The sequence below is a fragment of the Typopeltis vanoorti genome, chromosome 9 (genome assembly GCF_054136105.1).
Source record: "Typopeltis vanoorti isolate ZY-2024b chromosome 9, IOZ_Tvanoo_1.0, whole genome shotgun sequence".
In the NCBI taxonomy this organism is placed as follows: domain Eukaryota; kingdom Metazoa; phylum Arthropoda; class Arachnida; order Uropygi; family Thelyphonidae; genus Typopeltis; species Typopeltis vanoorti.
In genome coordinates, this window is record NC_143557.1 from 67,691,538 (window position 1) to 67,708,126 (window position 16,589).

At 34.9% G+C, this 16,589-nt stretch overlaps 1 protein-coding gene across 1 annotated transcript in view; it reads right to left on the reverse strand.

Annotated features, from left to right (window-relative positions):
- LOC150103122 (putative RNA polymerase II subunit B1 CTD phosphatase RPAP2) overlaps window positions 1-16,589 on the reverse strand; it is a 110,441-nt gene that overhangs the window by 12,083 nt on the left and 81,769 nt on the right. The window contains exons 7-8 of the mRNA XM_090397941.1: window positions 9,370-10,537; window positions 953-1,056 (exon numbers count right to left, since the gene is read on the reverse strand). Coding sequence (XP_090254067.1) covers window positions 953-1,056; window positions 9,370-10,537 — 1,272 coding nt within the window. The remainder of the gene's footprint in view (window positions 1-952; window positions 1,057-9,369; window positions 10,538-16,589) is intronic.

Below are 16,589 nucleotides of genomic sequence, written 5' to 3' on the forward strand. Positions count from 1 at the left end.
CACAAGAGAATGAATGATGTGGTCACAACCCATGTTTTTTATAGGCAGAATAATTTGCATTGTATGCCGACCCACTGAATGGTAGATCAATTTCTATTAGATACTAAAAATATGCATGCCAGAATGCCTATTATATAGAACATTCACCTTTGGCGACACCACTAAGAATAAAATATTCATGAAAAACATTTGTTCTGTTAATTTTGTTAAGCAGCATATTAGTATAGTGAAGCTACACGAAACTCTGACAGCTCAAAACAAGTTTGACCATGAGTCAAGCTTCTGCCTCACTATTAAGACTTGATTAGAAAGAAATTTATTTTATTATGCAGTCAGAAACTGTCAGCAAGACTACACTACACATTGGAATCCAGCAATTAAAAACCCAGCTCGAGAATGAAATGAAGCAATAATTTTTTAACAAAACAGAACAAAAAAGCAATAAGTCTGGAATGTTAAGTGATAGTGGGGACCACTGTTCACATGTCTTTTAATTGGAAAAACCTCTAGGTTCAAATCTCAGTGGAAATGCAAAGGACATTTATTTTTATACTTTAGTAAAAAAAAAAAAAAGAAGTAGTTGAGTTAGTGTCTGACAGAAATAGTGTGAGGATTTTTCTCCACAAAAGTAGGTAGTCTGAAAAGCATATGCATCTGATAGATGCAATGTCTCTGCCTCATGACTATATAGGATACAACTAAAACATGTAAATGTTACTCTAAGAGCAAGTTACATTTCACATTTTGTTACAGAATATAACAGTTAATGCTAACTTTGCTTTCTTAGGGAAGTCTATGCTAACCTTAAGCATGAATTCTGTGTGGCTTTCATAATTTAATTTTTACTACAAATATGACATCTTCAATGTGAATTTTATTTATGATTTTAAGAACACTGCTAATTATTTTAAATAAGAGAGGAAATAGAAGTATAAAAATTGTACAAACTTACATTGCTTTTAGTCTATCAAGAACAATGTTTTGCCTTATTATATTTTGAGACAAAGAGTCAACTACTGGAAGAACTGGATCAGTAGGATTTGTATCCTTTGCAACCTTATTCAAAGATGTAAAAAATATATTTAAATAATTCATAAGAGGATCATTAACAAAAAAGTACACAACAAACTAGAAAATACATAACAGGAAAATAATTATAATTAACTGATGAATTAATCATTTAAACTTATTTTTAGATGAGCAAGATATACCTTGTATATCATCATCACACTGTTTCTCAAACTTATACCAGCTTTTGTCTCTTAAGACAAAAGATGTGTATGTTTGAAAAATAATGTGGGTATAGTACGTCCACAGATCCGAGACCCTTCGACACTTCTGCGCATTTCACAAGAAGGGTAATCATTCTATCTTCTGGGATGAGTTTGTTTATTATTACATGGTCGGAAAATTTATTCTTTTACGAACATTGTAGTTTTAAAGTGGTAACTATTTTGCTTGTATAAAAATGTACGTATAGTATTAGCAAAATTAAAATTTAATGAAATTTATTTTTAAGGAAGTTTGTATAAAATAAAAATAATTATATAGAAAAACAGAATTTTTTTCAAATGAACTTAGATATTCTAAACTTACAGTTGAGAGAACTGAGACACTTTAATAATGTCCTAAACTGATTAATTATTTATGATGTGTTGTGACTTTTTAACAAAACTATGCAAAAAAAAAGTACCATTATGAAATCCTTTTAATCTTCATAGTCATCTGAATCAGTGTCCGAATCGCCATCATTTACACTTAAATTGATCACCAAAGGTTCGCATAATTCTGTGTCTCTGTCCCAATACACATTTTCCAATGAGGTGACATGAGAGCAATATTTTCCCCAGTTTTGAACTGTAATACATTCAATTGCCTGTTCTGAAAGCTTAAAAAGTTTCAACATATCATTATCCCCATGCTATCCTCAAATCCCATACACAGGTTCAGTAATTATTTGGTCAAACTTTGTGGTGTTCAAATGGTATGAAGTTCAAGATCTTCTGTAACTATGTCAACACTGATTACCCAGCTATTGTCCATTGGAGTGACAACAACCTAGTGAACTTCAATACTACCACAAAATGGTGTAGATCTTGTTTCTTGCAAGAAAGATCTCACTTCGCTTTCCTTTGACTTTAATTTCTGTTTTTGCATTTCAGGTCACATCAAAGGTCTCCCTAAAAATGTCTGTGCTATCTAGAAAGGACGAGGGGATCTAACTGACAGATGATTTCTCTTGCTCTGTGACTCACTCCAATACCATTTCTGCCTTTGTCTACTGTTGTGCTAAATTGGTACCTATCATTTCTCCATGTTCTTTTAAGCATTTAAAAACATAAGCAGCTGATGGTCAACATCGATATGTAGTTCAGCTTTAAACTTACGAAAAGTACTTTCTCATTCTCTTGGAACTGCCTTCTTCATACTGTTTATCCAAAAGGATATAACCTCTAGATGTTAAAAAAACACCTCAGCAGGTCCTTTCTCCTTGGCCTATCTACACATGGCATTGCATGCTATGCATGACAAAGAGCTTTTTTTTTTTTTTCACACTAGTGATCCATCCAACAGACACAAAAGAAAGTAATGAATACTTGAGTATTAAAATATGTGTGGATTTTTTTTCTTTTTTTTTTTTCAGTTGCATTACTACCCCTTAGATACGAGGTGGTATCAAAAAGTTTCGAGACTAGTTTTGTAACATGCCAACATATGGCAGCACAAGGAGCACCGACCTTCATAAGTCAGTGTGCCAAAAGACATCGTCCTGTGTACATCAGGAGCTGTGCAACTGGTGCTATTCTGACCGTGTGCATTACTATGTCTGCGATTTCATCATGGACAGCAAGTTAGAACAAAGAGCAAATGTGAAATTCTGCTTGAAACTGGACAAATCTGCCAAGAGACTTTTGACATAATTCAGCAAGTTTACGGTAATGCTGCAATGAGTCGTTCGAGGTGTTTTGTGTTGCACGTGCACTTCAAGAGCGGAAGAACATCACTAGAAGACAACAAGCTCAACCCCCGAAATGTCAAAACCATTTGGCAACTTGTGCATGAGGATCATCAAAGAACACTCCACAGCATTGCTGCCATTGTCGGTGTGTCATACGGAACAGTCAGGCAATCCTCACGTGTGATTTGAACATGCGCAGTGTTGCTGCTAAGTTCCTCCCCAGGCTGCTGAAGTCTGCCAAGAACTCTGTCAGCATGCCACGGATGACCCGTCCTTCATGTCGAGGATCATTACTGGTGATGAAACTTGGGTGTACAGGTATGACCCTGAGACGAAGCAACAGCCTTCACAGTAGAAGAGCTGATCATCTCCACAACTGAAAAAGGCGAGGCAGGTCCGCAGCTCGACCAAGCGCATGCTCATCGTCTTTTTCACATTCACGGCATTGTGCATTGAGAATTCGTCCCCAGGAGCCAGACCGTCAAGAGTGAGTTCTACTGTCAGGTTTTAAGGCATCTGAGGGAGGACATTCGGCAAAAGCGACCGGATCTGTGGCATACGAAAAACTAAATGCTCCACGATGCCGATGCCCTGTCATCAAGCTCTCCTTACATGAGTTGCTTACCGGAAACAACATGATCTCACTTACGCACCACCCTACTCGCCAGATTTGGCTCCTGTGGACTTCGCCCACTTTGAGCTGGATGAAGATCCATATCAAAGGTCGCCATTTTGAGACCATTGTGGAGATCCAGTGCGAATCGCAGGTGCTTGACATACTTCGAAAAGACGACTTCCGGGACACATTCCAGAAATGGCAGGAATGCTGTATTGCTATGCAAGGGGAATATTTTGGAGGTGATAGTGTGTAAATGTAGATAAATAAAGTAATTTCTCGTAAACAGAGCTAGTCTCAACTTTTTGATACCACCTCGTATTATATGGTCAGTCTAGTACCTCCTAGGGGAGAGAAGTCTGCTAAAAGTAATAGTGTCACAACTACTTTTCCACACATAATTAGTAAGATGGCCACAAATGTCCATACCCATGGCAAGATTCAAACCCACAGCTTACTGGTTGAAGAGTAGGTATGCTATCCACTTGACCAACATGTATCAATTATTATTAATATTTAAAAATTACACACACATATATACATATATATTGAGCCTTAGTTCAATTGCTTTAGAGGAGCCCTTTGGTTGGAAAGATGTGGTTTGAATCCTGTCTTTGAACATGCAGAAGTTTTATCAGGTCTTTTCAATCAAATGAGGAGATAACCAGTCTCTTACAAAAGTGAAGGGTTTTTCTCCTGGAAAATTAGGTTTTTCATCCTCAAAACAGGCATGCTGACTGCATTAATTTACTGTGACCCCTAACCAGGGGATTTGCCCTGTCCTAAGGGATGGATGGATGGATGGGCTGAAAAAGATACCATACACATAGTTCTGTTGTTGCTGAAAAGTTAAGTGCATTACTTGGAATTTCTTGTATCAGCATACTGAATGTCTTTCTCTATTTTAACCGTTTTTTTTTATTTATACATTATTTTGCTTGTTCACATGAGATATAAAACTAAATTTCACTTTGGAAGATGTATGAAAAAAAAATTACACCTTCAAACAGGACTTTCCTAGTAATATATATATATATATATATATATATTTATTACAACAGAACCAGAGCCAGTGCTCTCTCTAGCCACGTTCTCTTCTCCGTCAACGCAGATGATGGCCGCCAACACATCGTTGATTGGCAAAAAACCTGTAATATCCATGTGTGCTATGATGAACTGGAAAGAAGAATAATTGAATCTAAAGAAATATCCCTTGATTCGTCTCATATTAATAACAGCCTTAGCTATAATATTTCTGATGCGCACATTGCCACTGTCCAATACTGGCGCACTAATACCAGCTAACGCACGTAGTCAACTTCAGTTGGAACTCTAGCACGCATTCCTTTTAAATGTACTTGTTTTATACTAGATCTGTTAATGTATTTTTTCATGTGTCTGTTATTTTTGTTTTACGCTTTGCCAATGATACCTGAAGAAGTTGTATTTCAACAAAACTAGTTGTATCTTAACAATAAATTTGTCATTCTCGGTATAAAATCATTTAATTTTCTTTTTTATATAGTTCTACCGAGTAAATAATGAACATTAATATATATATATATATATATATATATATATTTACAATCTTTTATTTTTCAAACCAGTATGATAGAGCAAGATGTAAATCACTTTCTAGCTTTTCAAAAGCTTGTTTTAAAAATACCTCCAGATAAGGATTTTTTTTTTATCCAAATATTATAATAAAACCAAAATAAAGATCTTCAGTAGCAATGTCAAGGCATATTATTATATGGATGAGAGACATGGAAATTGACAAAGAACCAGGATGCTAAATTAACACGTTCGCTGCCAACTACGAGTATACTCGTAGTTTGAGTATACTCCTGGTCAACTAGGAGTATACTCGAACAGACCTCCTATGCCAAACACAAGTTAACTAGTATAATTACCTTAATTTGGACCCTTGGATTCTGAATAAAGTCTGGGGGCTTGGTAGAAGGGAAATAATTTCAACTAAAATATAGTATATTATATATGTGCCTCAGAAGCCAACTACGAATATACTCGTATGTCGATTACCAACCATCTATGCCAAGCGTGAGTTAATCTGTAGTATAACACGTAATTTGTAAATCAATTTAAAACTAATAAAATCAATAAAAATAAAAATCAATTAATAAAATAAAGAAACAATTTATTCAAATTAAGAATGGTACATTTTAAAACAATTTTCCACGCACAATGGTGGTTTTTCCTGGCAAACAGGACAATAATAACGTGTTTCAAATCATTTGTTTCGTGTACACACACTGCATGGCTTTGTCGGGCGATTCTTTTTTTCTGTTGGTGGTGAAATTTCCAAATAACGAAAATCCCGATTCCTCCTGATATTCTCTGATGCTGTAAGCTCATCCATTCCAACAAAAACTGAGATAAATTGATCTCTAAATTTTAACGCAGTCATTGCATTTCCAGTAATCATATTATAAAATTTATGCGTATTTTGAACGTATACCTCAAAAATGTATTTCCAATTTCTTTGGCCATCTAATTGTCTTTCGCAAGGTGGAACAGTAAGAAAGCATTTGATCAGAAAGATCAGTGCCTGACATACCCAAATTATAATCCCTAATGATATTTGGTTTTAATTGAAATTTACTATTCTGATTTTGCTTTTAAACCATTTCAAATTTGTGCATATTTGAAATGGAAAGAACTTCCCTCTTATCCTTCCATTTGCTGACTACAACAGGACCTCTTTTTTGTCAGACAAATTCCCCTTTCTTTAGTTTCTTCTGAACATTCAGAAGAAACTGAATGGATTGTTTTTCCTATTATTTCTCAGCGTTCCACACACGTACGTTTTTCTGTCGGTAAGCAATTCCGTCAGAGCTACAGAATTATAAAAATTGTGCATATGGAATACATAACCCCTGTCTAAATATTCTTCCATCAAGTGGAATACAATATCATATGCGTGACCCATTTTCGCTAAAGAAGATTCAGATTTTCCTGTATAAATTTTTATTTTTATCACCAATCCATTCGATTCGCATAGTTCATAGAATTTCACGCCATATTTATGTTTTTTTGTTTTTTATGTATTGCCGAAATGCCAGTCTACCGCGCCACAACACCACTGACTCATCAATACATACGTTTCTGTCTGGTTTGTAGTTATTTATTAAAATGATCTAGGACTGGTCTTAATTTGTGCAATTTATCATTAGCTGCTTGGGAATTATATGCGAAATGCAAATGATGCAAATGAAATCGATTTCGGCTCATTTTAGAGCGCCAAAATGGCAAATTGTAAAGTTGATTTGTACTCCAATAATGCTCAATAGACGATAGATTACAAAGACCCATATGAAGTAAAAGTCCAAGAAATAATTTCATTTCAGGCATGTCTGTTGCTTTCTAGTTTGAAATTCTTTGACTTTTTTTGATCTGTGCTCGGCTTTGTTCAATATTTTGTAAAGCATATAAATTGGTTTGTTCTACTAAAATTGTGAGAAAATCTTCAAGAAAGAAAAGTTCAACTAACCTTTTGATACTGAAATTTCCAGTGTTAATTTTAAAACCTGCAGTTTCAACAAAGTCAAATTGTGGGGCTCTTGTTCTAAATTTTCCCAATAAGTAGATGTTGATGTATTTGGCTGGATGCTAACTTCATCTTCAAAAGTTTCTTCATCATATGAGTCACTGCTAGAGTCGTCTGTAGGTTCGTTTTCAGAATCGGAACCAAATATTTCATGAAATTCATCATCGCTCATATTAGCATAAGCTAATACTTCTATATCAGTAGGTTTTCTTTTACTGGCCATGGCGAAATTGAAGGTTCTTAGAGACTAGAAACTAAAACTAGACTAGACGCAATAAACACCGTCGTCAGCGCATGAGTGATACGAGATTACTCGTAGTTGGCCTATGAAACAAAATTCTGTCTGATAAGCCAGCTACGAGATTACTCATAGTGACCTTGAAGATGGGGGTGATACGAGATTACTCGTAGTTGGCATAGGAAACAAAATTCTGTCTGATAAGCTGGCTACGAGATTACTCGTAGTGACCTTGAAGACATGAAAGTGCTTGCTGTGCGGGAACAAACTATCCCTGAGGAGCGTGGCAGCGAACATGTTAAGTAGTTTTTGAACAAAGCATTTGCATAATATATTAAAAACACTTTGGCTCTAGGATATAACCAATGAAATAAAATGATGCAAATGGAAATTGATTGGACAAGGAAAGAGAGAAGAGATTCCAAGAATAGATCTGATATGGAAACCAAAAGGAAAAGAATGCCTCAACTTACTTGGCAAAAAATAACATAAAAAAAAAAAGGCTGGTTAAGAGAGCTGAAGAGCAGTAGAATGAGTTTCAAAAGACAGGGTTAACTGGAGAAGATGGATTAGTCTTATGTGCCACAAGGAATAAGGAAGACATAGATAAATAACAATTCTTTATTAAAAAAATGTTATGAAATAATGTATATTAAATTAAATTTGATACTTATATTTTTTGTGCAAAATTCCAATATGTAGATGTATACTAGTCATCATGCTTAGAGTTTTAGATGTATTGTTCTGCTTTTATGAACCACATGTTAAATTGCAGTACTTGACTCCTGATTTTTATATTTTTTTGTCCTATTGGATACTCATCTGAATAATTCTTAAAGCATAACAGGTATGAAAAGAGCTGAAAAGGCTTCAATTTGATTTATTTAAGAAACTGATTAGGAAGGATATTATAAATAGATATTATATAGCCAAATGCAAATGAAACTTAGTTTTGAAATTTACCTGAGAGCTGAGAAAACATGATAAATGAGAATGTAAGCCCTAATTAGATGAATAAAAACTCACTATTTATAGTTATGTAATATATGGATGAGACACACACATGGAAATTAACAAAGAATTAAGCATAAATTAATTCTATGCTTAATTTATTAAGCATAGAATTTAAAATATTTTTTATCACTGTTTTGTTTTGCATGATAACTCCAAACCCCCCCCCCCCCCATTTTGATAGAGAAGCAAAACAGTGATGAAAAAATTTTGCTTATTATCCATGGCTTCTGCATAATTTTAAATGAATGCCTTTATCTGTGGCAGAAGGGTTTTAATCAAAATGTCACCTGCCTTAGAAGAGATCTAGGTTTGAATTCCATCTAATATGGGAAGCTGATTATCTTCTTTCACAGACAGAATGCTAGCTAGCTTAGAGAAGAGTAAAATACCATGGGTATTAAAAAATTGTATTTTATATATAAGTTTATATTTTTACTCTCAGCAATAAAGTTTAGTTTGGTCCATTTCATAATACACCACACTAAATTAAGAAATAAGACTACACATGCTTTATTATCATACCGTATTTCATGAGGGTCAATTGATAGTCTCAGCGGCTGAGATGAGTGGCTTTTCTACCAACAGGCTATGGGCTCAAATTCATCTGTGGTGGATGTCTATGAAAAGTTTTAGGTAGGATATGAATTTTGGTGTCTAATGTAAGACCATTGTATTGCTTACCGGAAGTCTGAAGTGACATCAATAAAATAAAATAAAAAAACATTTTTGGTCTAGAGCATCTTGGATTATCCTTTAAATCTGCCCAGGATCATAATGCACTATGAGGAAATTACTGATGCAGTAAATGAATTTCATTAATCATGTGAAGAACTAACATACAGCATATATGTTAGTTCTTCACATGACTAATGAGAACTAACAAACATACAGTATATATATCTGAAAGTCCCTATCCAGTTATATACTCAATGCACACAAATAATTGTAAATGAAATTATAACTTTGTCACTTACCTTTACAAATTTTCTATTTTTTGATTTAGAGGTGGGTTTTGTATTTCTTTGTGCTATTATGGGAGTTTTTTTCTTCTTAGGTCTTTGTACTGGTTTCTGCTTTGATTTTGTTTCATGCGATTCTAGTTCAGATACAAAAAGCTTTCCTTTAAGGTACATGCTTAATCTCAATTCAAAAGTTTTTTCATCTAACTCTTCATTCTGTTTCTCTTCCTGAACCTCTGTTACAGTAGTATCAACAGACTTGGAAATCAATTCAGCATCATCATCGCTATCAATAGCCTCTTGAACATCTAATTTCCGACATAGCTGTACAAACTTTAACTTGAAGTCTTCAGCAGCATTAACATCAACTAAAGTATTTGTTTTGTCCATTTCATTTGATTCTTTACTTTTTAGTTGGCTAAAATCCTGCAGTAAAGTTTCAAACTTTTCATCACCAACCAGCTCTTTTACTGTCTCTTTAGTTACCCACTGTCTTAGAGTTTCTTCTGCAATCTGTAAACAATTTAAATTACTTGATACAGAAAAAACTGGCATTTCTTGCTTTGGATATTCTGATATAGGAATTAATCCTCTTCTTACATATACCTTTTTATTTTCTCTAACAGTTGTTAAATTTTTAGATCTTTGAGGAAGTGTATCCAAAGAAATTTTATGATCTGTGCTAAAGGTATCTTTGTGAACTATCTTTTTGTTAGTTGATTTAAGATGGTCAATTTTTATAACTTCATTTTGGACTACCTTATCAAATTCCATATTCAGAGAACCAGTAATCTTTGATTTATTAGCTTCTGAATGTTCATTACTAACTGATATGTTAGATTTTACATAAGAGTCATGCCCAACTGTTAACTGATTGCTTTTGTTTGATAATTCACATTTTTCTGAAGGTTCGGAATCACAAGTTGTCCAATCATTATCTCTAGCATCTGGTTTGCATAACATATATTCCTCATGTCGTGTCTTTGATTTATCAGCTTCTTCTGAGTGTTCATTGCTAACTGATGATATGTTAGATTTTACAGAAGAGTCATGCTCAAGTGCTAACTGACTGCTTTTGTTTGATAATTCACATTTTTTTGAAGGTTCGGAATCACAAGTTGTCCAATCATTATCTCTAGAATCTGATTTGCATAATATATATTCCTCATGTTGTATTTGTGGGCTAAAATAAAGGGAAGAGAAAGGATAAAATCTATTAGCTGGAAATATGAGATTTTTTTTTTTTTTTTTTACATGTTATACTTTGAGTGATCCCATGAGAGAAATGAGCAAAAATAATTATGTATGAAAGCTGTTAAATCTCAAATGTATTTTCTTTATAGACAATACTTACCATGTCATACATTATTCCATTTAGTATGAATTTCATTTTTAGGCTGTTATTACCTCAATTTGAAACAGTCACATATAAACTAAGTAAGTCATTACGTCCCATAGTGGATGGCATTGATTCCCCCACATACAAATTAGCTAAAAACATTTGGCCAAAGAGCTCACACACTATACTGGCAACACACATCACACATAAAAAACTCAGCCCACTTCAAAGCCAGCATAGAAAACCTTACACTCCAACATACTGACATAATGGTCAGCTTTGACGTCTCCTCCCTATTCACAAATGTCCCACTCGAGGAAACTTTAGAGCTAATCCAAGCTAAATTTTCTCCCGATATCTCAGCCCTATTTCAGTTCACAATGAACTCAGGCTATTTCGTTTGGCAGGGAAAATTCTACAAACAAATAGACAGGACAGCCATGGGTTCACCACTCTCCCCTCCCTTGGCCAATTTCTTTATGGAGACCTTTGAAGAAAAAGCCTTAGCCTCTGCCCGACAAAAACCAACCATATGGCTTCGCTACATTGATGATGTGTTTGCTATTTGGCCACATGGCTCTGAAACACTCCTCTCTTTCCTTACACACCTAAACAACCAACACACCAGAATCAAGTTCACCCTGGAAAAAGAGGAAAACAACAGCCTCCCTTTCCTAGACACACTAGTCACCTGCCAGCCTGATGGAACCTTGGTTCTCTCAGTTTATAGAAAACTCACACATACAGGCAGATACATTTACCAACAATCTCACTCCCCCCTCACAACAATATGGAGTGGTGAAAACACTATACAACAGGGCTAAACTAATCTGTTCTAACAACATGGCCCTAAACACTGAACTAAATCACACTGTTACAGGCCTTACAGAAAATTGGCATCCCTTATCCGCTCCACCAAAGACCAACCACTTCCCCTAGACCTACCTGGTATATACCACGTCCCTTGCAGTTTTTTTAAATTTCAAATTAAAGAAATAATGTACATTATACCATATTTCTTTAATTTACCGTTTTAAAAGAGAACAGTGTCAACTTATGCCAATTGTTCAATTCTCTGTCCAATTCACAAAACTGACTTGTTCACACTAGCTATACCAATGCCTGATAGCTGTTCATTACATGTATCTTGTGGAGTTAACTGATGATATGCATTCAGATATACCACATTTTATTTTTAATGAATTAGGTGACTTATGTATTAAGCAATCTAAAAATAATAAATAAAAAATTGGAAAGAAATTAGGATAATTAGATGTATTATATTCCCCCAAATACACCTGTACACAGTAATGTAAATACACCATCATTATCAAATTCCTGACACGTACCATCAAGGGGTGTAAAGGATATTATGATAATTCTACATGAAAAACTTACATCATTACTAACTTCTTATCAACAATTTTCCTCCAAATCAACCTGTTATCTGTTGAGACTCCAACATTATCAGATCTTATATTTCTAAGGCACTTTTTACTGTATCAATCCACCTATATCTTGGTCTTTTTCCTGCCAACTGGGCACTTGTTTTGCTAATCTTTCCTCTCCCATTCTATTTAAGTGACCACACCACCTGAGATTAGCTCTGCTAACACATTCCTGGATGCTGACAATATTAAGTTCTTTCCTAATATCCTTGTTTTTAATATGATATTGCCATTGATGCCATCTGTTCATGCCCCTAATCTTTCTCAGGACTCTCATATCTGGGTATCTCTAGTCTTTGGTCAAGTGTTTTACTTCTAACCCAGCTCTCAGATCCATAGATTAAAATTGGTTTGAATACTATATTGTATACAGCTAATTTAGTGTTTTGACTAATTTCTCTCTTATTCCATATAAATTTATTCAGTTCACTTCCTACCATACCAGCTTTGTTGATTTGTTGTCTATTTCCATATTTAATTTACCATCTTCACTAAAAATTGTAGCTAAGTAGCAGAAGTGTTTTACTTGTTCTATAGGTTCGCCATTCACAAAGCAGTTGATATTTTCAATGTTTCTGCCTATTTTCATTGTCTTGTTATTGCTGATTTTCAAACCAAATTTATTACAAGAGTTATGCCGTTTAGTCAGTGAATCTTGCAGACATGTACTGGATTTATTTTAAAGTATAACATCGTCTGCATAAAGTAAAGAGCTGAGATTAACATCTCAAATTTTGATATCAGGTTTAATATTGCTATCCATATATATGATGATGTATAACACAAGAAATAATGTACATCATTGTCTGACACCTGATTTAACATCAAACCATCTTTCTGTACTTCCTTCTACAGGAATTGCCAACTAACAACTCAAATAAAGACTAAGTATTGCTTGGCATACAACTGTAGCATTTTGAATAGCTTTCTCTTGGCATCTTGTCATATGCCTTTTGCAGGTCTACAAAACTTAAATACAGATCTTTGTTATAGTCCCTGATTTCTCAGCTATTTGTTGTAAAGTGGAAATCTGATCCTGATAGCCTCTATTTGGCCTGAATCCACCTTGTTCTTCACCAAGCTTTCCTTCAACAATCCTTCTGAATCATTTCTGAAGTATATTTGCATAAATCTTACTAGAAACACTCAGTTGGGATATACCTCTATAATTCTCACATTGTTTTATTTCCCTTTTTATATATGGGTACTATGAGAGCTCTACTCCAATCATCTGGAATTTGTCCTTCTGTCCAGGCCTTCTGAACTATGTAGTGCAGCTATTGCAAGACTTTTATACTTCCATACTCGAGCATTTCTGGTCGAATATCATCCACTTTTGCTGCCTTTCCACATTTCAGGCTTTTGATGGCTTTTTCTACTTCAAATATGGATGTTGTTACGTTGCTACTTAGCTTATTTTGGTTCTTATGTGCTGTTTATTCTTATTACTTCCTTGTTAAACTTATCTCTTATTCCTGTATATAATCTTCTAAATTTAAGACACACTACACTTATTCCGTTCTTTCTTTAAATCTCTCCCTTTTTAATAAGCAGTCCTATTGGCCTCTCTATAGCTTAACCACGTGTAGGTTACTTAGTGTTTTAGGGCTTTGTCCTTGTGTGGGACATGACCATTTACACATCATTCTAAGAGTCCACCCAATAAGCATTGACAAAATTTATATTATAACTGCGCCAGCCAATACCGAGGATGGGACTCTTACCCAGGATGGCTCTCTCAGAATGATATACAATAATTAAACTATAATAAATTTTATGTTCAGTACTAATTCTTGCATGCAGTCGTGGCTCTTTTGTTTAATCATACACGTGGGTTCTTCCCGCTAAGTTCGTCAATATTTTTATGAGCTGCTGTTTGAATTCATATATTAACAACAGGTCAGGCATGTACTAAGAAACACATTTAATAAAATAGAGAAAATCATACAAGTAAGCATTATTACTAATTAATCTGAATTATTCTCAAGTAGGATCCTTGGTTCAATACTAATATACAAAGCATATAAATAAACTTGCATAGACCACCATTATAAGTATCTCAACATTATCTCATTAACATCTAACACACTTTTTACATTCACGTGGTCATTGGTCATATCACTGTACATTTACTATTAATTCCTGCAGAATAAACATGGCCTTGTTAGGCAGATAATTCTCGAACAAATGGGCCTGGGACAAGTTGCAGATAGTCCTTAAAGTTCCATAAAATTAGTCCACTTCACAAACTTTCTTAGGGTAACACACTCTTTCTTAACTGGAAATCACAATACAAAAGTCTACTTTACCGTCTCTGTATTGATGCTATGTCTTTCTTCTTGCCTTGTTTGGTCATCAAGGCTTCTCCACTTTGCTTTTCGTCTGATCACCTTCGATCAACTATACGGTTAGAACCTCGGCGGGAGAGGGGATATGGCTCGGGAGCATAGCCAGAACGGACGGCATCTGCTTGGTTCCTCCGTCGCATGACATCGCACAGCTATCCTAGTCTCAGGAGGTAGCTAGGCCGTTCACAAACGTTGCGACAGATGAACCAATGCCTTCCATGGCCAGCCAGGAACTTCTCTGTTGGAGCGGACTAGACCTTACGTCCGAGAGAGGTCAGGAAACAGGAACCCAAAAAAAAGCCTCGAGTGGGGTTTGCTTGCCCTTTTTGTTTTCGTTCTCTTCTCGGTGTTTCTCAGCTATCGCGATACCCGCCAACGCGGTCACATGGGTTTACTTCATGGCGTCCAGCTCCCTCTATAACATCGCACGTGCACATGTTGTGTTCTTCTTGGAAGGTGGTTTAGTTTCTCTTTCCTATAACTACCTTCCCCCCTTTTGGTATGCGTAACACAGGACGGTTAAAGGTGACCCTTGAACTTTGACTCACAGGCTTTGCTACTTTATAATACATGAAATGGGGTTCCTAAATAGAATTAACAGCTTTATTTAATTCTTATATCTGATCCACATGCATTACAAGTTAGGTCTTACAAACATTTTTATACAATTTTGTACAATTTCTTGCTCTTAATTTTGATTTATATACATAAAGTTATCTTTCTAATCTATTGCCAACATGCCACATTCTCTGCCTATGTTTAATTAAAGTTGTGTCCTGAATAATTCATGTTAAAACATTTCTTAGTTTATTCAGAACACAACAATATGTATTCCTGACTGCATGCCTGTTGAGTGTTTTTTACCACTGTGCTGTCATCACTGCTTGTTTCATTTAGCAATTTTTCAAAGTAATTACTCCATACTTCAAGGATATCTATTTCTCCCGTTTTCATGTCACGTTTTCATGTTAATTCCTGTAAAAGGAATTAAAGATGATAAAAAAAAAAATTAAAGATGACTCTTTCCTCCATTTCTGAGCTTCTTCAACAACCTCCTGAATATTTTGTCACCTTCCTGATATTTATTTTCTATGTTCTTACCAAAGTCTTCCCATGACTTTTGTTTAGCTAGTTTTACTAGTTTTACACAGTGTTTAGCTTTCTTACATTTGTCTCTGTATACTCTAAGAAGTTGACTTATTTGCCAGAAATTTCTGTATGCTTTCTTCTTTTCCTTCACTATCTCTTTAACTTCCTGTATCTACCTAAAGTTTGATTTTTCTATCCTTGCAGACAACCTCACCACATGCCTCTCTAGGTGAATCAGGCAAAGTTTTCTTCAGGGCTTGCCACTGAATCTCCAAGGTTTGGTTCCTGTTCTCAAACTGTTTCGTTTTTTCTTGAATAATGTTTGTGTAATTTAGTCTACAGTTCACATCTGAGAGCTGCTCAACTTTTATTTGCTTTAAAACTTTCTTACATGTTCTTTTCACTATGAAATTCAACTTTATCCTGCTGAAGACTACCTGGTGATCACTTTCAATTTCAAATCATCTGTACACTCTGGTGTCCTGCACCAGGGAGAAAACATCGCTATCAACAATAACACAGTCAATGAGATTTTTTTTCATTCCTTGCCTCTTCTCTCCATGTGAATTTGTGCACACATTTTATGTTGGAACATAAAAATTCTCTAAAGCACCAAAAAATTCCTCCACTTCTATCTTAGTAGAACCTTCTGTCTCATTATCCAGTTTCTCCATTCTGATATTTGCTCACATCACTGTACTTGATATTGCCTGCCATTCGAGAAGATTATCCTTGTATGCAGCGTTGAATACTATAGCTACTTCTTCTTTTCCCTGATTGTTATTGCCTGAATATAACATTTTGTATTTATAGCTTAGAAAGATTTCACCAGTTTTTGTCTTTTTTTTTTTTGTTTCAGTCACCCCTATTATGTCAATCTGGTACTTATCCAATTCTTCTGTTAGTTCCATTTCTTTGCTATTCAGGCTTCTTATGTTGACAGTACCGATCTTGAACTCTGCTGATGTTGAGTTGGGATGTGTTTCAGGATATTTTCTAATAGCTGACATT